At 34.5% G+C, this 22,827-nt stretch overlaps 1 protein-coding gene across 8 annotated transcripts; it reads left to right on the plus strand.

The window, feature by feature from the left end:
* The first annotated feature begins 6,833 nt into the window (after positions 1–6,833).
* LOC103716802 (DNA-directed RNA polymerases IV and V subunit 4) lies at positions 6,834–17,638 on the plus strand. 8 transcript variants are annotated; one of them, XM_008804967.5, is made up of 11 exons: positions 6,834–6,943; positions 10,247–10,478; positions 13,702–13,782; positions 14,713–14,853; positions 14,979–15,098; positions 15,571–15,682; positions 15,775–15,852; positions 15,964–15,997; positions 16,074–16,142; positions 16,772–16,875; positions 17,357–17,638. In XM_008804967.5, exons 2-10 carry the CDS (start codon positions 10,403–10,405, stop codon positions 16,844–16,846), a joined length of 786 nt encoding a protein of 261 aa, XP_008803189.1. In that variant the 5' UTR covers positions 6,834–6,943; positions 10,247–10,402; the 3' UTR covers positions 16,847–16,875; positions 17,357–17,638. The 8 variants fall into 8 exon arrangements, with proteins under 8 accessions (XP_008803189.1, XP_008803191.1, XP_026664165.1 ...); XM_008804969.5 differs by having other exon boundaries at positions 16,772–16,858; XM_026808364.4 differs by having other exon boundaries at positions 17,055–17,519.
* Positions 17,639–22,827: the final 5,189 nt, after the last annotated feature.

The following is a 22,827-nucleotide window of genomic DNA, read 5'->3' on the forward strand; positions in this document are numbered from 1 at the left end:
GCACTGTTTCTTGAAACTCTAGAGTGCCAGAGTCGACTCTAAACTTTCCGGAGTCGACTCGAGGACTATTCTTTTGAATTTTTCTTTAAATTTGCTCCTCCAACTTGAATCCTTTGAACTTGAAACTTGGGCCAATGAAGTGAAGCTTTCTTCCAACTTTTTTGAGAGCTTTTGAAGGCCTTCTTGTATTCTTCCAACTTACTATGTTCCTTGCAAAATAAATATCTTTCTCCTTGCAACACAAACATTAGTAATTATACTTCAAGGTTTTGTGATCATCAAAATCAATCTTTAAATCAATCTTTGGGTCATCACTCTTCTTTGTAGCTCATAATTGTTTTATTTGCTCATTTAGGAGCTTTAATTCCTTGTTATTTATTCTTGTTGTAAGGTTTGTTGGTAAGCCCGTAAAACCAACATTGTAGGTTGTTGGTAAGCCCGTAAAACCAACGTAGGTTGTTGGTAAGCCCGTAAAACCAACATAGGTTGTTGGTAAATCCGTAAAACCAACGTAGGTTGTTGGTAAGCCCATAAAACCAACGTAGGTTATTGGTGAACCCGTAAAACCAATTATGAAGGTTCGTTGGTGAGCCCGTAAAACCAACATAGGTTTTTGGTGATCCCGGAAAACCAAAGTGTAAAGGTTTTTGGATTGTGAGCCCGAAAAACAATCCAACTGTAATCCGCGGGATTATAGTGAATTTCCAAGGGGTCGCTTGGGGAGTGGACGTAGGTGCTTAGGAGAGCACCGAACCACTATATTTCTTGTGTGTTTGCATTGTGTTTTGTCTTACTTTACTACAATTACTTACTCATCAATTAACTCGATAAAGGAATCAAAAAGTTAGAAAAACCAATTCACCCCCCCCCTCTTGGCTTGTCACCTTGGGCAACACGTCAGACTACCTTCCGTAAGAAAAAGTATTTTTTTTTTAATTTTTGTATGCATCTCTTGAACCACATTTTAGAAGAAAAAAATTTTAATCCTTTTTCATACCTTCCAAAATCAATCTATTGTTTTTTTTTATCATCAACCTCGCGGCCCACGCTGAGGTCCTCCTCGAGCGTTGACCACGAAGAAGAGCCCCTAGACCGCGAGAAATTATTTTATGGGAAATTATGGAAAATTATTATAAAAAATTATTTTATACTAATAATTATAATATTTTATACCTTTATTTTTGTATTATACTATAAATATAATATCATATTATATTATATCATAATACATTAATATGTTATGTTAAATAATTTAATATTATGTTATATTATGGAAAATTAATTTATACTAATAATTATAATATTTTATACCTTTATTTTTGTATTATACTATAAATATAATATCACATTATATTATATCATAATACATTAATATGTTATGTTAAATAATTTAATATTATGTTATATTATGGAAAATTAATTTATACTAATAATTATAATATTTTATACCTTTATTATTGTATTATACTATAAATATTATATTATATTACATTACATTATAATACATTAATATGTTATTTTAAATAATTAAATATTATGTTATATTATGAAAAATTAATTTATAATAATAATTATAATATTTTATACCTTTATTATTGTATTATACTATAAATATTGTATTATATTACATTACATTATAATACATTAATATGTTATTTTAAATAATTTAATATTATGTTATATTATGAGAAATTAATTTATACTAATAATTATACTATTTTATACTTTTATTATTGTATTATACTATAAATATAATATATATTACATTATATCATAATACCTTAATATGTTATGTTAAATAATTTAATATTATGTTATATTACCAAATATTAATTTACTCTAATAATTATATTACTAGTATGCTATATTAACATAATATTATTTTATATTACAATAATATTATACTATATCGTATATTTATGTATTAATTTATGTTATGTTTTATTACGTTCTGTTGTATAATACTATGCAATATCCTTTATGGTAATTTTGTCATATAAAATACTTTCTCAGTTTGTTTACCAAACACAAAACAAAGTACCACAGCACTTTACGAATGTAGTTACCAAACAGCAAACAACTTTTTATAACAGCTCTACTTCAGATAGCTCTACTCCAACAGCTCTACTTCTAACAGCTCTACTGCCAACAGCTCCCCCAAACAGGGCCTTAGTAATTGGTGATCCATCACAACAGGTAAGAACTAGAGCTTTTCTTAGAAATTTGAGTAATTATTTAGCTTTTGTTTCTCAAATTGAACCTAAAACTATAGAAGAAGTTAAAACTGACCCTAATTGGATGGTTGCTATGCAAGAAGAATTAAATCAATTCAAAAGAAATAATATTTGAAACTTAATTAAAAAACCTAAAGATTATTCAATTATAGAAACTAAATGGGTATTTAAAAATAAATTAGATGAAAATAGCATTGTAGTAAGGAACAAGGCTAGACTAGTTGCAAAAGGTTATAATCAAGAAGAAGGTATCGATTTTGATGAGACTTTTGCACCTGTGGATAGACTTGAAGTAATTAGATTACTACTTGCTTTTACATGTTTTATGGATTTCAAATTATTTTAAATGGATGTCAAAAGTGCATTTTTGAATGGATATATAACTGAGAAGGTTTATGTAGAACAACCTCTAGGTTTTGAAAGTCATACATATCCTGATCATGTTTTCAAATTAAACAAAGAACTTTATGGGTTAAAGCAAGTCCTTAGGGCTTGGTATGAGAGACTTAGCAAGTTTTTATTGGAACATGATTTTACTAGAGAACATGTAGATACAACATTGTTTTTGAAAAGAAAAGATAAAGATTTATTGATAGTGCAAATTTATGTTCGGTACTACTAACAATAATCTTTGTCAATACTTTGCTAAGCTAATGAAGGGAGAGTTCGAGATGAGCATGATGGGTGAACTCAATTTCTTCCTCGGACTCTAAATCAAACAACTAAAAGAGGAGATCTTCATCAATCAAGCAAAGTATATCAAAGAGATGCTTAAAAAGTTTGGGATGGAGACAAGCAAACCACTTGGTACACCTATGAGCCCCTCATGCAAATTGGACAAAGATGAATTAGGTAAGAAGGTTGATCAAAAGCTATACAAAGATATGAATCGATCACTTCTTTACCTTATTGCTAGTAGACCTGATATGATATTTAGTATTTGCATGTGTGCTAGATATTAGTCTGATCCTAAAGAATCTCATTTGCTTGCTGTTAAAAGAATTTTTAGATAGTTAATTGAAACATACAATGTAGGCTTATGGTTTTCAAAAGATTCAAATATAGACTTAATAGGATACACTGATGTTGACTTTGCTGGGTGTAAGTTAGATAGAAAAAGCACCAGTGGTACTTATCAATTCCTCGGTGAAAACTTAATTTTTTGGTTTAGCAAGAAGCAGAATTCTGTTGCATTATCTACTGTAGAAGCTGAAGACATTGCAGCCAGAAGTTGCTATGCGCAAATCCTATGGATTAAGCAGCAACTAGAGGATTATGACATTAAACAAACTAAAATTCTCATAAAATATGATAATACAAGTGCCATAAACTTAAGTAAAAATCTTATGCAACACTCAAGAACTAAGCACATTGAGATAAGACATCATTTCATAAAAGATCATGTATTGAATGATGACATTATGCTTGAGTTTGTTTGTACTGATAAGCAATTAGTGGATATCTTTACAAAACCCTTGAGTAAGGATAGATTTAGCATCCTTAGAAGAGAATTAGGAGTTTGTGATCCTTTCCAATAGTTTTTCTTCTTTCCTAAAGTTTTTCTCTTCTCATCTTGAAATTCAATCTGATTTAATCTTATCCTTGAAAGATCTTATTCATTGACATATTGTTGGACCTAATTGGAACTATTTTTAGTTTGAAAGTTGAATACTTTTTGGATGAGATAGGGCCCGAGCCGACTCGCGCTTAACTCGAGTCAACTCGAGCTCGAGTCGTCTTGCGTAGAAGGGCGAGACGTCTCGAGGTCGGGACAAGGGTTTTAAACTTCGAGTCGTCTCCGATTGTTTCATCTTGTTTCCGCCCAAAAACCCTAGCTCTCTCTCTCCCGTGCTCATTTCCTCTTTCTTAAAGCTTTTCCCCTAGTCTTTGACCCCCATTTCCTGTCCATGGCGTCTAGGAGAGTTCCCCTCTCCCACGAGAAACGTGCCCTCATCGCAAGTAGCTCGGAAAGAAGATCTAAGGCGAGGAATGAGCCGACTCGTGAAGAGCCTGTTGCTTCTCCTCCTCCCAGGCCCGCTGTTTCCGTCTCTTGTGCGGGGAGAACAGTAACCACCGAGAAAAAGGTGGATTTTTCCTTTCTAGAGAGAGAAGGATTTTCAATTGGAGAAAAACTAAAAATCCTAGGTTGGGACTACCTATGCTCGCTAGATTTACCTACTTACCCTAGTTTGATGAGAGAATTTTTTTGTAATGTAGGAAGAGGTGCTGGTGGGTTAGTTGGGATAGTTAGGGATATTAGAATTATCCTAACTGAAGAGTTTTTATCTGACCTTTTAAGACTACCTAGAGAGAGACCCGACCCTAGTGCCCATTCTGATAGGGCTAGTACCCTAAGGCTAATCCTAGGTAGAGAATTAGTAAATCCTTTAGAAGAAGTGTATGCAAATCAATTATCAGTAGAAATGAGGCTTCTTCTAAGTATAGTGGGCCGGATCATTTTCTCCAAAAGTGGTAGATTCGATTTCATTTCTGAGAGGGACATAGTAGTCATGCAGTGCATTATAGAGAGTTTTTCCCTAAATCTACCTAAGATGATGCTTTCATATATAGGGGAAGCTGCTACCAAGTCTAAGCCAAGTTTGCCTTATGGGATGGTTTTTACTTTAGTCTTTAGGGAGTTTGATGGACCCATTTCTGAAGAAGAACCATCTAGACCCCTTAGGCATACCGACTACTACAATGACAAAACCTTACTAAGGATGAGATTCTAAAAGGTAGATGGCCAGTGGGTTAAGAAGACCACTGATCACTTAGAATTGGACACTATACAAGCCAAGGTTGGCTTGGAGATTTGATTTAGTTGGTGATCCAGTAAAAACCAACAAGATTCGTTGTGATCCTGGTAAAACAACAAGTTGGGTTGTGAACTCGGAAAACAACCACGCTGTAATATGAGGATTATAGTGAATTCCCAGTGCTGCTTGGAGAGTGGACATAGGAGCAAGAGTTAGCTCCGAACTACTATAAAATTTCTGTGCTTGTATTGTGGTTCATTCTCTTTACTTATCTTTCCGCTTTGCTTTATCTGCATTAGCTCTTTATTTTAAATTCAAGAAAGCTTTCAATTGTTAAATTGATTAGCTGCTAAAAAGTTTTAAAAAATCTAATTCACCCCCCTCTTGAGTTGTCTTCTGGGCAACAATAGATGTCTCAAACAATGTAAAAGTGCATTCAAACTAGAACATATTGTGACCAATACATGGCTTGTACTAAATCATGAATAAACTTGTTAACCCATGCTGCCCTTAAATCGAACAACAATCATTTGCTAAAACCAGTTAGCTAAGCCTCACTCTTCCATGCATCATCATGTATATGATCATCCATGTGCTAGCTCCCATGCTAAGTCAAAAGGAGTAATCTTCTACTAAAACGAGGGGTGCCAAGGCAATAACATACTATGTTCTTCTTTTAACCATAGTAAAGCTACTAAATCTAGCAAGAAATGTTGCCTATATATATCTGCATGGCCCCTGATTGTATGTCAAAGTGGTTACTGAATACCATTTGAATTTTGAATTATTTTTAAGTTCTTCAATAAGACTCCACGTTAAGTTGGATATATGGTATAGGTAGAGGAAAAGTTATTTATAAGCCTCAACTTCTACCTTGAATTACTACAAGTTACTGAGCTATAGCAAGTTATACCTAAAAATACGATTTTATACGAATCACTAGTTAAAATTTAAATTACTTACAAATCCTTACATTACAAACTTCATGGGGATTTGTCATGCCTATTGTTGATTTTGTATGTAGTCCTAAATAAAACTATCCGCTGATCAAGCCTGCACAAAACTAATTTTCAAGGTAAGTTGGAAATTAGTCCAACTCGATAAGCCTTGAAAAAAATATGCACTATAATATTTTATATATAGTAGAATAAATAATTATATATATATAAGTATTTATTCTACTATATATATATATAGTATATATACACTATAATACTTATAAATAATATTTGTTATATATATATATAATAAATACATATATTCTACTCTATATATAAAAGAACATATAGGATGATGTTTGTATAATAGAATACAATATATATAATTTTTAATTGATGGATTAGTCAAGTTATGATGTTTTGTGGAGTAATACTTTATTTCATAGTATATTTAATATTTATAGGTTTATATTTTCTGATTAAATATTAACTATTTTCTAATGTTTGAATTATTCAAACATTAAGCTAAGCTACAGTGGACCTTGATTCTGGTCTATTAGAAAGCTCAACTTAATTTCAGATTGATTTGAGTTTATTAAACTGATGGACTAAACTTATGATTGGCTTGGCTTGACATTAAGTTCGATCAAATGACGAATAAACTAAGCTTGATCTCAAAATTTGTGCTCAAAAATAATTTCAAAACGATCTTGATTTGTCCCAAGCTCAACCAAGGTTGGGTCCAGTACGTAAACTAACCATTAACGAGAAATTAATATGAATTGTTTAATATCTTGTGGCTTAGGAGTTTTGAAGTATTCCAAGCGATTCATCGGTCCGGTTGAACGTTCGGCCCGTCCTATTCCAGCTCGGCCCATTTAAAGCTGGAAGCCAATTCGGGCCTCTTCACGTCCGCATAAGGGTTTTGAAGCTTCTAGAATCCCACATTTTCGTCCCCTCAGAGGTTTTCCGCCGGAGCCGCTTTCGCCCTCCATCGTTTCAGCCATGGGGAGAAGTAAGTAGCTCATTTCTCTCCGGGAATCCCCATTTTCTGATAGCTCTTCTCGATTGATATCCGTTTGTCTTCGATTGATGGGCTAATCTTTCCTGAAAGCGGGGAAAGATTAGAGCGGGATCTGGATGTCGACTTGATCTGTTCGTTGTAGTTATTTGATTCGATATATGGTTCTATAATTTGTTGGAATAATTTATCTTTACGATCTTCTGAGTTGAATTTTATTTATACGAATTCGAATATATGGGACCCGGTTTTCTTCGTAGTTTTCGCTCTGTAGCTAGGGTTTTCTTTAGCCCTGGAAACATTGTTTTTGGATTTTTTTTAAAATCTTTTGGATCTGAATCTCACTTTGCTTTGGTTCTGTTATATGCTGGATTTTCATGGCCGTCTTTTTTCGATATTATAGTCTTTTATTGTCCTGTTGTTATGTGGTTTTCTTGTTTCTGGTGTTATATATTGTAACATGACTATTTGTTAAAACACTTTAGGATATGTTAGAGATTTGTGGTTTAGCTGCAAGAATGGAGCAGCACGGCATTGAGTTTTTTTTTCTACCTTTTTTGGTGGTGAAAAAGGGAGATCAATTTCTTTGATGTTAAAGAAGTGAGATGGCTTGACCTCTAGTAATTGCCAGAAATTGCATGTGTTGAACTTAATACTTAAGAAAAACAACAATACGGTGAAATTCATGGATCTAGGTAAATGGAATCATAAACTTTTCTGGGCCTACTATGGAATGAAGTAATTGAGTTTTTTTTTTCTTTGGGTGTTTGTTGGAGATTGGACATTTTTATGATGCCCATTTTTGTTTTATGTAAAACTGACTGCCTAACTGCGAGAGTGATGGGACCTCATATTCCTTGTAACCAGAGAGTGATATAGTATGGATGGTCATGATCTTAGTTGATATGTGCACTCTCAATTTCAAGATATGCACCCTTCTAGTTTCTGTTCTTTAGAGTGTGAAGTACTTAATTACTTGTATTTAAGAAGTAAGGTGGGGGTAAATGTAGTGGCCTAGAAATGGAGTATATAGAGTTTCTTCCTTTCCCACTCTAGAACTTGGAGATGAACCGGAAGTTAGGAAACCCCTTTTTTTGTTTCATAACATCAATTGGAAAAATTCTCTAATGGAGTTGAATCTTTTACTCCTTGCCTTCCTATGTCCTGGTGTAATAACTTAATATGTTCATTTCTTTCTCATCTAACTAGATCGCATAGTCCATTTAAATCTTACAAAAAGGTAAAAATAAGAGTTTTCTTGTGTGTACTGAGAGATTTTTTTTGATAATTTACTAGTTTCATGGTTTTTGTCTCAGTTAAGATATCAATGTACATCAAATCTTAAGCAATAAACAAAAGTATGGCTATTCATTTATCTTGTCGACTCCGCAAGGGCTATGGTATGAGAAGATTCATGCAATTCAAAATTACTAATATTCCACAAGATTGATAAAATTATGATATGCCACATAAGCTTCATTTTGTATGAAGTAACTTTCATATTATTTTCTTTGAGAAAAGAAAGCAAGGACCACCCATATTATAACTTGTCGATGTCAAATACTTCAATCATGCACTAGTCAAAATTTAAACGTAGAATTTTCAATTGATATAACGATTAATAAAGCTCTAGTATATTGTCTGATGGAAAAATTGTATATTTCTAATAACATTTTCATCGATAAAACTAGTAACCCACACCTATATGAATAAATTAATTTGTGGTTCACATTTTACATTATTTATGTACTTCAAAAATAATGCTTACTAGATGGTTATGACCATACAATTAATCATCATGTTTTGTCTTATCTTTATGTAATAGAGTGATCAATTTTAAATGCTTTGAGCATAGTAATATTGTCTCAATTTGACCAACAAGACTTGGATCCAACGGTTGGTGCCCCTCTTCTTGGACTTGCTTTTGGGAGATATTTACGATTGCAATCCTAGTTATGGCATAACTTTCATATTTCTTTAAAAGAAATGAATCACAATTAAGAAAATTGCAAAACTTCATCTGCCATTTCAACAAATTGACAAACTTTTTTTGCTGCTAACTGCTAGTATCTACAAAGTAAATCTATCAAGCTAATTAGACCGTTCAGTGGGATTCTCTTGTGACTCAATTTTATATATATATATATATATATATATATATATTAAGTAAAAAAAGAGGAAACAAAGATGAATGCATTTATTAGATTTTAGCACTCATAAAAGTAACTGAGCGAGACCTACAACAAAGTGTTGGGTGATAAAATAAAAATACATTAACTGTCAACACGAAGCTAAAATCAAGTCATCACAATAAAACTATACTGCATGAAGAATTCGCCTGATTTATATATTTATTTTTTACTTTGGAGTTCATCATTGAGCAGCTATAAATCGATAAAGAGACATAAGAAAGTGGGCTGTTTCTCAGGCTATGATGGAACAATTCAGCCTTTGCTTCATGGCTAATATAAAATCAATTCATAATTTTATCAATCTTATGGACTATTAGTAACTTTGAATTTCATGAATCGTCTCATACCATAGCCCTTGCAGAGTTGATAAGATGAATGAATTGCCATACTTTTTGTTTATTGCTTAAGATTTGATGTACACTGATATCTTAACCTAGACAAAAAAACCATGAAACTAGTAAATTATCAAAACATCTCTCACGACATATAAGCAAATTCTTATTTTTGCCCGTTTTGTAAGATTTAAATGGATTATGCAGTATAATCAGATGAGAATGAAGTGAACATATTGGTTTATTACACCAGTATATAAGAAGATACGGAGAAAAAAGAATTTGTCGACTCCATTAGAGAATTTTTTCCCAATTGATGTTGTTAGACGAGAAGGTGGTTTCCTACTATCCAGTTCATCTCCAAGCTCCAGAGTGGGAAAGGTAGTAAAAAGAAAGGAAAGGAATATATTTTTTTCCTGAAAAAAAGAAATCCATCTTTAAAGACTTTATATACTCCATTTCTAGGCCACTACAGTTGGCCCTTTCTTACTTTTTTGATATAAGTAATTAAGTACACTTCACACACTAAAGAATATATATTAGAAGGGCACATATCTTGAAATTGAGAGTGCACATATCAACTGAGATCATGACCGTCCATATTGTATCACTCTCCGGTTACGAGGGGTACGAGGTCCCGTCACTCTCCGGTTATGAGGAGTACGAGGTCCCATCACTCTCCGGTTAGGTGGCCAGCATGTCACCATAACTATTTGCTACTTAAACTCGACCCTTAGGTTAACCCTAGAAGAGTTCTTACCTCCGATTGCCAGGTGTGATGATCCCCGATTTGTACAAATGAAAGGCCTCTCTCAGTCTGGACGCCAAAGCAAAGAACCCGACAACGAGTCTCCAAACCCCTCAAAAATCAGTTTTAGGTTTTGGACGGAGAAGTCACTCTTTGTTGAGCCCTAGCTCTAGCTCCAGCGATGGTGGAGAAAGGAGACAAGAATTTCTCCTCGGACAAAGGGAAGACTGCTTCAAAATTGGCGGCATCAAAAGAAGGTCAGATCCTCTTTACTTTCCCTCTGCATTTGTCTTGTTGGAGGTTTTTCGAATGAAATCTATGAAAGCAGTAGGGGAAACAAAGGTGGCGACTTTGTTTTTATTCGTAAGAAGCAATTTGGGATTCTTGAAGGGGTTTCTTTTTCCTTTTTATTATGAAAGTTTCCATTGAAGATGAGTTAATATGATGTGGTGTGTGGTTATTGGATGAAATTTTAAAGTTTTTGGTTTGAGAGTAGTTTGAGAAACTTGTGTTTGATGAGTAAATTTGTGTGGTTTAATGATAAAGCATTGGTTTGTAATAGATTAGTTGTCTGTATACGTTGGCCTCTCCCAATGCCTCCTCCTTGTTATGATGCTGTGTGCCTATAGTATTAAAAAAAATGGTTGGGATTGGTTTGGTGAAGAAAAATGATTTTTTTTACCAATTTTTTTAAACACTTAATATCAGTAATAATCTCATCCATGCCTCTTCGCTTCTCTCCTTACATCATTATTATCTTTTCCTCTTTTTTTCATTCTAAGACTTGTCTAGAAATAGCACAATAAAGAAGAATATGCCTTTATGATTATGGAATAGTGCTTAAGCACTCGCTTGAAACCATTTTGCCTGTTAATGTTTCTGTGGAGTTTGGGCAGGCCTTCACATTTTGATCCATCATCTTCTGTACATGGCATGCTAGGGCCAGCTAAAATGCTTAATTCAACTGCCATTCCCTACACAATAAATTTGGACTTGGGTATGGGTACTCATGTTTCTTCCTATTGGTGGCCAGACTTGACAAAACTGGTAGGAGGAATCGTACTGGTTGTTACTGGTTCGGCATGGCACGATTGATACATGTTTAAATCGTTATCGGCTGGTCCAGCTCATATACTGAACTGAACTTAGGAACCATCCTGGTTTTGTGCTAGTACGATACGGTACATCTTGATATGGGCGGTTCGGGATGGTTAGGCAGGCCATGATAGTAGCTTCTGCCATCACAGTTGAATTCTAATAAGTGCCATGAGCAATTTTCAGGAGTCAATCAAAATGCCACTTATTGTAGCACAACCATAAGACATTGCACCATTCTTGGTCACCTTTATATTCACATTGTTCTCTTGCCCCACAATTAGAGCACCCCATGTCAGTCACCTTTTTGTCTATGAGCTCCATTCACTCATGCCATCACACTTTTGAGTTAAAATCTAGTCCATTCATCTTTTTAGATTATCCAAGTTTTCTTAATGTAGTCATACCAAACCATGAGATAAGAGTATTTAGTGCCACCAAACTGTCATTGACTCCTTGATGAGCATAACATCTGTTGCACAAGGCTAATTAGCCAAGTAGTGACATGCCTTATGGTATTGCTATGCATTGAGATGACTAAACATATTTCATCTCACAAGCATTGGAGCACTTTCATCTTCACGCACTCATTTGCAATAATCCAACGTTTGCATCCATGATATGCCTTCTCTACATCTTCATGCTTCAAAAAATTTTCCATCCAGCACTTGTCTTGGTTGTCTCACTTTATGCTTGCTTTCTTTGTGCTAAAGATAATTTCATGGCATTGTACCCCATAATTAACCTTATTAATGAATCAAGTTCTTCATGCTGATTGCATCAGTTATTCTATGTACTATATAATACTTTGGCATGATATTTGTACTCCACTCCTGACTATTTTCTGAAAACCAACATGCTTCAAACTTACAAATGCTTAATTACGTTGAATAATGAAAACTGCATGAGAAAACACTTTGTAGAGATATTGATGCTGCTATCTCACTACAAGAAAATTGGTAGCCATCAACCTATTGTCATATGTTTGGCTTTGAGCATGCCCTTCCAGTTTGCATCCTTCACTTTGTGACTTATCAACATCCCCTCCACTTTAAATTGCTTAGTCCTACAAGCTAGCTTAGTCCTTGTCTAACATCCTCTAGTGCTGGGCTCAATGTGTATATTACCTCAAGGAATGAAATTTGATGCCCTTTAACATCTCACTAACTAATACTCTTCATTATTCCCTCCTGTTAGAGGAGATTGATGATTAGATGTCAACCTGTAATAATTAACAACCTCTTCAGCTTTAAATCCACATTTTACAACTTCTATTAGAGGTCGCAAAATGTGCTCTACCACCAATTCAGTACAGGTGTTCTTATTTGTCTTTTTTTGGTTGTTGTATCATATGGTATCCTTTATAGAAGGACAAAAGTTGTACGGTAGTCTTATGGGTGGGTGGCCCTTTTTCACTCTGCCGCTTAAAGAATGGTTGACCTCTTAAGACCATTACCACTTGTACCGTTGCCACCTTTTGCCACTTGTTTATTTTTCTGTTGTAAGCCATACAGGCATGCATCGACCTAAGCATAATGCTCATATACTATTCTTGAGCATGCATACCCAAATTGCTTGTTTAACCCTGTTATTTATGCCTTGATGAATCAATTGGCATTTCATCTTACATGCCCAGCACAATGCTCTCCCATTCTTATAGAGAGCATACAGCCATGTGACACAGACAAGTCAATCTCTTTGAGCCACCTTGCTTGTTGCCATTGCATTCTCTTTTGCAAATTTATGTGATTTCAGTCAACCTCCCTATTATTAAATTGATAGATCAAGTCTGCAATGCTTACTGACCAAATCCACAAGATTTGACGACCAGAAACAACATTACTGAGAGTTACTCTTTGGTAAGCATGTTGTCAATATTGCAAAACCACTTTCCAAACATGTAAAGAATAATTGTTATAGTAATCTCAACATTCTAGAAAAAAATAAAATATTAACATTTGAAATTATTCCATTTTATTCGTTTTAATCTATGTTGCATTGCTTGTGGCTTTTCGCTAGTGTAGTAGGAAGGAAAGGATTTCCTATTATAGCTTTTTGTATTCTCTGAGTATCCATCGGTAAGGCTGAATATATTTCTGGTCTAGTTTATGCAGACTCTTGCCATCATATGGCAATAACAAATGGTCACTGAGTTTTATTAGTTCTGGTAGATATATGGTACTTAACCTTGACAACAGTTTCATCAAGCATTAAAGTGATCTGAACACATTTAACATTGGCTTATATACATACATACATACATATGCTTTAAAAATTTATGGTAGAAATGCAAAAGGTCTTTCTGTAAGGTTTTGCAGACTTTGGTTTGGCTGATGCCAACTTCTTATTATTGCATGTTTTTAAAGGTGAGCCATTTGCATGCAGAATCCCTGAAGGGAAAGGACAGTGCTCCTGTGAATAAGACAAGGCATATCCAAGTAGACTCCTCAGATTCTGAATATGAAGGTATGCATTTATATTTCTTTATAATCTAGTGTTACTTTATAAGGTTTAAGGTGGTATTTTGACATTTTCTTCCCCTGTTAACATAGTACTACATTCTAGAATATGTGTAATTAGTAGTTCACTGTTACTTTTTTGCTATCCATGTCAGGGCATGTTTTTCTTGCCCTTTTTGAATAAAAAAATTCACAGATAAACAACCATCAAGGCCTGCAATGCAGTTTTTATTGTTGCTTGTAGGATTTGATAAGAACCATATCTATTGGATGAAGATATCCATCCTGACTATTGAATACACAATATACTGATGGAGTTCACCAACTGGATCTTCACATATGCATACTATATAATTTTCCACTTATTTGCATTCTCAACACTTTAAGAGAGTGAATCATTGATAAAGAAGGTGACCTCATCAGTCCATAGATGTTCCTCTCAACATAATGGCAAGAATTGTTTCAGAAGTTACACATTTGCTATCAGTCTAAATGCCTAATGCAATGGGGTGCTTGTGTGGTGCTGAGAATCATCTCCATGAATGATTTCCTTTTTTATTTTCTTGAAAATACATTGCTCTTGATTCTCTCTCCTCATATAACTTTTTAGAAAGATAAGGAGATAAATAGAGCCGCATCAACCAAATTTGCGATGACCAAATTTGAGAGTGCATCGATCAATTTATGTACTCATGGAAAAAAATCTAATTGAACATTCTTTTTCCCTTTTTTGAGATCATAGAAATGCATCAGATACTTTTTCCTCATTATTCTTTCGTCACATGCATCTGGACATGCCAACTTAGTTGCATCATGTTTAATGCTCTCTTCCTAAAAATTTATTGCCTGAAAAGGCTTCAAGCAAGAGTCCATCATCTGAGCAGTTAAGTTGCTGAATATGCTCTAATATTGCATGCATTTATTTTATCTTTCTTAGGTTTTGTTGATGAAAGAAGTCCAGCTTCAGCAAAGGCAAGTGGAAAGGCATCATCTGACCTGAAATCTGGCAAAAAGAAGGTCTCATTCGAAAGCCTGAAAACAGGAAGGAAGACTTCATTCGAGACCCCAGCTGCTAAAGGTATGAATTTCCTGTTATTTTGGTGTCTCAGATGCATGCGCTTTTTCACATTCTGTATAATGCTTTAGATAAACAGTTTGCAGTTGGTGACAATCTACTTTCTTGCATCTTTTTAAAATTTTCAGGGGATTGGGGCAAAGGAGGAAAGGATTTTAATGCAGGCAAGGCCGGGGGAAAGGGCAGCTTACCACAAGCAACAGCCGTAAAGCCTCGCCTAACAGAAATCGAACTGAAACTTGAACTAGGTTGTATTTTTCTTATAACTCAATGTGCTCTTTTGTCTCAATCTTTGTCTTGTTGAATATGGTTCCATTGGTTTCATAAGGCTGAACGTGAAAACCATGTTGTAATAGAGGCCCATATTTGTGTATTAGTAGATTATTTCTCCGTTCCTGCTTAAAGGATATGGACTTGGCTTGAAAAATTCCAAGCATGGCTTCAGTATGAGGCCCCTGGTCTTGACCCTAAAAGGTGTCCAATTTGTTGATTTGGAGTAGACATTGGGTTGAAGATCAATCACAAGATTGATGAAGTGACACACGCTCCCCTCTTTTCTGTCTTTATCTTTGTATGCCTTGTTGCTTGATGTTTTGTCAGTTTTGATATACAGCCGATCATCTATGTGCTTTCTGGCATTAAAAATTATAGCATTAAAAATTATATATATATCGCTTTTATAATTTGCTGACATTCCTTTGTTATTAAAATTTCTTGTAGAACTTCCCAAGAATGCCAGATTGTTGATGGACTGTGAAGCAGCAGAAATTTTACAAGAAATTGAGGAGCACAAGACCATCTTATCGGAAGACCCAAAAGTTAAATTTCCAGAGTAATATCCTTTCTCCTCGCATGCTCACTTTTCAAATATGTTAAGTCATTTCTTTCTGATTTGAATATTGATGATGGTAATTCTTATTTCAGGTCATTTAACAAAGTATTGCAGTATACCAAATTTGGTGGCCATTATATTAATAGCCAGTCTGCGAGAAAAGTCCTAGAGTATCCTACATTTGTCTTCTTCCTCTTTCGGTTGATTTAATCTAGTAATGAGTTGTCCGTCATCTGCTCCAGTGAACAATCTGGCTGTTAATCCATTAACTCAATTTCCAGGACTCTCAAAATAAATGGGGTCAATGATGGCGAGGTTTGGATCTCAGTTATTATGTTCTTCTATGCAAGTAGCATGTATTTTTTGTAACTGTGTCTCCCTCTTGATACAGATATGTATGATTGGAAACATTTGTCCAGAGACTGTTGAGGAGGTTTATGCTCTTTTACCATCCTTGAAGGTAAGAGTCATGTTGTAACTGCTTGTTTTGTCATATCAGTGAAGAACAAGAGTCATTGCTTATGTTCCTGCAGTATTGACTCTGGATTATGTAGACATTTACCGATAATGCTGCCAATACAGACTATCTAAAATATTAAATTAGCTATTTGTAGTTATGGTACATGACAAAATACTTAAGGTGTTTATTTTGGGCTTTTCTGTATTATGTGTATTTGTTTCTTTATTTACTAAAGCATATAGTTTTCATACTACTAAACAGAGAAGACTTCTTTGACATCAGTACTATTGGAGCCACAATCCAGCATGGCATAGTAGTAGATTAAATAGGTACTGGTTGAGATGGCCTTTTCTGATATGTATTGCATTTGTAGAATAAGAAAGAGGTTATACATAAAAGGTGATGACTTTTTCTACACTATTATCAATAAAATTAATGTATCTTTGAGTGAACAGGTTGATTGTGGACCAAAGTGACCTTTTGTGTGTGAGGCTACTTGGTTTTTGACATTGCTCTGACACTGTCTGTTTAGTTTTTTGTCATAATTGTAGTTCTTTAATTTTCTTTCTGTTTTATGCAGTCAAGTCCTTTAAATCTCTGAAATTTAAAATTTCTTTATGTCTTTATAGGCGAACAAACATAAGAATGAAGGACCAATCAGAGAGGTGCTAGCTAGTCTTGCGAAGGTCAAAAGTTCCAAGTAAATCCTCTTCAAGGCATGCACAAATCCACTGTAAGCTTTTTTTACTTAAAAATTAATCAGTGTTGTTTCTTGCTATTCAAGCTTACTTTTCTAGTCAAATGAGGATCTGGTCCAAATCCTATCTCGTAGTAGCACGGTATATGATCGAGCCCAGTATTTAATTATCTGCAATAAAATATGCTTGCAAGAACTGAATAAATATGATACAGTTTTTGAACTGAATGTGGGGCGAAAAAGGGAAAAGAAGAGATCTATTGCATGCATTTGGAAGTTATTAAATCAATAGGTATATCTTTTTCTTTAAGAGGTTTTGAATATCATAGGGTATAGGTAGGTGCTTGTATGGTTAAATGGATTTTGTTTCTTTTTTCATGGTGCAAGTGCTCTTGAATTTGTCCTTCTGATACCCCAGCCCTTCGGGCCATTTGCAACTATTTCCTTCTCTCGCACCTGGTCCTGCAGTCTCTTTGTTTTTCAATGACGTTTGTTCATCAGCTATGACTCTATACAGGATTTAGCTGAAACATGATGATCAGCAGGAGTCAAGCCGAGCAATCAAAGTGCACAGTGGAGACAATGGACATTTTTGTCTTTTGAATTGGAAATTTTGTACATATGGGAATTTCAGTGAGAATGGTAGGTTTTTCTTTAAATCTAAGTCTGGTGGTTTTGGAGATGGTACTTTTCTGGGAGTTGTGCATATTCTGTTTTATGTAGCTTTTCACGCTTATCGTGGTTCAACTTCAAGAACTTGGATTAAGATGAAATGGGTCAAATTACCAGTTGTAGACTATTGTTGCACCTGTTCTTGCTTGTAGCTCTCAATCTAGAGTAGCACATGAAGGGAAAAAAATATTTTTCCCCTGCACAGGAGGGCTGTAAAGATGATGGGCCCTAGAACAACATTGGGAAGGTGGATCTGGGTAAGAATTTACCTTGGATGAATGAAATCGGAGCCAATGAAACTAAATAAACCAGTTTCATTTGTAGATTCACCATGATTTGTCGGTGTTACTTTTACAAGTTCTATCAAAACCAGATATGTGTCAACTGTTGATTTGCAGAGACGGAAACCAAGACTGGTACTAAGTTTAGTCAGAAGCCTCTGAAATATAAACATCTAATAAAATTGTGATGCTTCTATGTTTAAGACTAAATATTGTAATTTTTAGCATCATTGTTTATTTGGACTTATGTGAGAGATAGAAATTATTGTTTAGATCTGTAATCATAGTTTGATTGTATTGTTGACACTCAGTGACTTCTTAAAATTAAACGATCTGATGCCTCTGAAAATTTAAGACATTTTTTTTATATGAAAAAATTAAGTTGACTCAGATTACTTAAATCCTCATCTATTAAACACATTAAGTTTCTTCCAGCAGAGGTTTAATGGTGGAAAATGCCTTATTGGTGCCCCTTTGAGTGTGCTGACGGTTAATTTGCCTGAACTATGTATTGATTCACATAAGTAATAATCTGAAAATGCTAAAATGGACAACGGCAATGCAGAGGACGCAATGCTCAACCTAAGATATGGATGGGTACAATGCTAGAAGTCTCATGTTTATTTGTGTAACTAGCTATTCCTAATGAAAGCTTTAGTTGCGGTAAAGATAAAGGGTTGGAACCCACCTTGGGGAAGGAAAATCAAGTTAATTATAAGAACTGTATTACGACACAAGTCTTAGAATGTTGAATCCACCATTTATGGCTACGGGCATGGTCTTGGGTATCATGTGCACCGTTTCTTGTGCTGGGATCGAGCTTTATTTTACCAATCTGCTTTGTTAAGTGACGTTGGTTGCGGTTAAACCTTCAAAAAAAAAAAAAGGGGTACTAGCAAAGTTCTACATTAACTAATCGATTGCAAACAGAGGTACCTGAAGGTAGAGGGGACTTCTTAGTCTGAAAAATTCGAAGTTCATCTTGGTTTGAATAAAATTCTGCTGGCCCATTATATTATCAGATTAGGCCTTCAAATATCCATCAATCAGATGGTCTTTATACCAAATGTTCCCTAATGTAATGCATCGAAATATATTATTTTTTGTAATATTAGATTGAATGCTATAACTCTGATTTATGGTTTACTTTGTATTGGTGCTGTTGGAAATATGCATGGAGAGGATTGCATACTCGGTCGCCACTCTAGTGTCTGCTTCATTTTATGCAGCTATTATGGTTATGGCTGGTGTTTTTGTGATAGCAAAGTGCTCCCTTTTATTTGAATATCTATCTATGGCTTTGATTGTTATTACTTTATTAAGATGTTGAGCATGTAGATGGCTAGCTCTTTTTTGTCCCTTGTTCACCTACCATCTGCAAGGATTTTATGGGGCATTCTAATCAAATCCATTACATCGTTGAGCCAAAGGAAGCTCCTCCATCGCTTAGGAATTCCGAGGAAGCTCTACCATTGTACTTCCTTCTCATGTTTTGGTACTTATTCTGACGCAAGTGATGGGCAGAGCGGTTTTGGTGGTGCGCTTGAGATGTACATTGAGATGAAACTGGGGCTTGCACACCCATCGAAAGACCTCATGATTTCTCGACAGTATGTCGATGTGGAAGTCTGATGAGGAAGGCTAACCGCAGCTGATCTACCTTTCTGCAAGCTTCCTTCCTATTACTTTCTCGGATTCGGAAAACTCTCTCTTACTCAAAATTCTAAACCTCCTTGACTTCTGAGAGACTAGCAAGTCCTAAATAACAAGTCTATTTTGCCACGTTGCTCAAGCCTATGGTTCAACCTTCTTTTTTTTTTCCCTTTCTTTTGCTGACTGGCAGGAGGCCTAGGACTTGTTTGGTTGGCTCGAAAATTTTTCTCACTAGAATATTTTTTCTAAAAAGCTAATGCCTCAAAAAGTTATTTTTATATATTCAGTTGAATATAAGAAAGTGATATATTTTAAAATAATTTATATTTTGTTGAGCATCTATTTTCGTGAAAAAGTTGAAAAAAATACCTATTATGCCTTTAAAAAGGATAGGTTTTATTCTATTCTATTTAAAAATTTAATGGTATTATAAAAATATCCAATTTTCAACTAGTAGGAAATGACTTTTTTATATTCTATATAGATTTTTTTTTGATGAAATATAGGAATTTTGTTCTCATGAGAAAGTAATATTTTTTTCCTATTTGAAGACTTCAACCAAATATATAAGTTTTTATTTGGCCATATTTTTCTCTCTCCTCTTCCCAAGGAACCAAAGGAGTCCTTCGTCACATGGATTCTAAAACAAACTCCTCCCCGCTCTCTGCAGTCCTTCAACCTACCTCCACATTAAAAAGAGGCCATGCATGGCTAACCAGGAAAACACCATGCAAACAAAACGAAACAAGAAAGGAGTCGACGTCTCAGCCGACCTCCTCTTCGAGATACTACAGAGGCTTCCGACGCTCAGTTTCATAAGATTCAGACATGTCTGCAAGCTCTGGCGCTCCATAACGTTGGAGCCTCGCTTCATCGATGCCCACGTCGACCGTGCCGGTAAAACCGACTATCCCCACATCGTCCTTCTCGGCTCGGACTGGATGGGCTGCAAGGTCAAGTATCGTCTCTCAAGGCTTGGATGCAGATCATGGTTGACATGATGGTGTTGTAATGGCCTGCTCCGTGTCTACCATGAAGTTCACAAAACTGTTGAGCTCTTGAAACCGACGACCGGAGAAACACTGACCATACCGAAGCAAACTCAGGGCCTGACAAATAAAATTTAAAAGGGGAAACTAATGTTCGGTCCATTTTTTGACCAGACTGTAATGTTTAATCCTTATTGAACATAACTTTAACAACCGGTCCATACCCATTTCCAATGCATAATAAATTTTATAAAAAGACCATAATGCCCTTCACCTCCATCTTCATTTTCCCTTCTTTTTTTTTTCTGTTTTGAATCCTATTCCTTCCAAGCCATCCCGTAAGGTCCGCATGTACCCGTTCCGCTTCCGCATCATCGGCTCCAACCTTCAGGCTAAGTGCGACTCCCTCTCCACCGCCGCCTTCCTTGCCCTCGACCTCCACCCGTGCTTCTTCCCCACCGTTGCCACCCGCGAGAGAATCCGGAGAAGAAAGGGTCTCGACCGCGCTCCACCGGCCACGTTGCCGAGCCACCGTCGGCCTCGTCGCCGAGCCACCGCCAGCCTCGGCACTCTTCTGGCGCTGCCAGCCTCGCGGGAGGAGGGAGGAGAAGAAAGAAGAAAGAAGAAAGAAGAAGAGGCATAAGGAAGAAGAGAAGAAAAAAGAAAAGAAAAAAAAAGAAAAAAAAGAAAAGAAAAGAAAAAGAAAGAAAAAAGAAAAAAAAGAAAAAATAAATAAATAAATAAATGTATATATATATATGAATGAACGAATAAATAAATAAATAAATAAGATAATAAATAAATATATTTCAATAAAATAAAATAATAAATAAATAAATAACGACCGACACTCTTCCGGCACCGTCGGCCTTGTGGGAGGAGAAAAAAAGGAGGGAGGAGAAGAAAAAAGAAAGAAGAAGAAGCTTCGGAAAGAAAAGAAGAAAAAAGAAAAGAAAAAAAAGAAGAAAAAGAAAAGAAGAAAAAAGAAAGAAAAAATAAATAAATAAATAAATAAATGCATATAAAAATATATCTATGAATGAACGAATAAAGAAATAAATAAATAATTAAGATAATAACTAAATATATTTCAATAAAATAAAATAATAAATAAATAAATAATAAGGAGGGAGGAGAAGAAGAGAAGAAAAAAGAAAAGAAAAAAAAGAAGAAAAAGGAAAAAAAGGAAAAAAAAGGAAAGAAAAAGGAAGAAAAAAAGAAAAAAATAAAAAAATAAAATAAATACATAAATAATTATATCTACGAATGAATAAATAAATAAATAAATAAATAAATAAATAAGATAATAACTAAATATATTTCAATGAAATAAAATAAAAATAAATAAATAAGATGGGAGGAGAAGAATAGAAGAAAAAAGAAAAGAAAAAAAAGAAAGAAAAGGAAAAAAAATAGAAGAAAAGGAAAGAAAAAGAAGAAAAAAAAGAAGGAAAAGGAAAGAAAAAGAAGAAAAGGAAAGAAAAAGAAGAGAAGAAAAGAAAAGAAAAAGGAAGAAAAAGAAAAATAATCAGTGAGTGACAGTTAGGTTAGTAAGCTTGGTACACATGTAATATAGTATGATATATATTTAAATAAGCTTAGCACACGGTTAGTCAATATTTGAACACTTAATCTAGTCTAGCACACAGTTAGATCTTTCTTAACTGTGTGCCGAGAAGATTTAACTACGTGTCAGGTTAGATTAAGTGTTCAAATATTGATTAATTGTGTGCCAAGCTTACTTAAATATATGCCATGGTATATTATCTGTGTGCCAAACTTCTCTGCACATACTTAAATCTTCTCTGCACATAGTTAAGTGTTCTATACATCACACAGTTAAGTTAAGTATTCTTTGTACATGATTAAGTCTTCTCTGCACATACTTAAATCTTCTCTTTACACAGTTAAGTGTTCTATGCATCACATTTCTTTCATTCTCTTCGTTTTCTTTCTTTTTTCTTCTTTTTTTTTTCTTTTTTTTTTCCTTTTCTTCTTTTTCTTTCCTTTTTCTTCTTTTTCTTTCCTTTTCTTCCTTTTTCTTTTATCTTCTTCTTTTTCTTTCCTTTTTCTTTCCTTTTTTTCTTTTTCTTTCCTTTTTTCCTTTTCTTCTTTTTCTTTCCTTATTTTCTTTTTCCTTTCCTTTTTTTCTTCTTTTTCTTTCCTGCTTCTTTTTCTTTCCTTCTCTACATACAGTTAAGTATTTTTTGTATATAATTAAGTCTTCTCTGCACATACTTAAATCTTTTATGCACACAGTTAAGTATTTTATGCATCACACAGTTAAGTTAAGTATTTTTTGTACATAATTAAGTCTTCTCTGCACACACTTAAATCTTCTCTGCACACAGTTAAGTATTCTCTGTACACAATTAAGTCTTCTTTGCACATAC

The sequence above is a fragment of the Phoenix dactylifera genome, chromosome 2 (genome assembly GCF_051530095.1).
Source record: "Phoenix dactylifera cultivar Ajwa chromosome 2, Ajwa_hap1_PhDact_Kaust_v1.1, whole genome shotgun sequence".
NCBI lineage: Eukaryota > Viridiplantae > Streptophyta > Magnoliopsida > Arecales > Arecaceae > Phoenix > Phoenix dactylifera.

Coding starts and splice junctions, on each gene's coding strand:
- LOC103716802 (XM_008804967.5), top strand. CDS start 10,403: ATGGTGGAGAAAGGAGACAAGAATTTCTCCTCGGACAAAGGGAAGACT. Junction 15,853..15,963: donor TCTGCGAGAAAAGTCCTAGA/GTATCCTACATT, acceptor CTCAATTTCCAG/GACTCTCAAAATAAATGGGG. Junction 15,998..16,073: donor ATGGGGTCAATGATGGCGAG/GTTTGGATCTCA, acceptor CTCTTGATACAG/ATATGTATGATTGGAAACAT.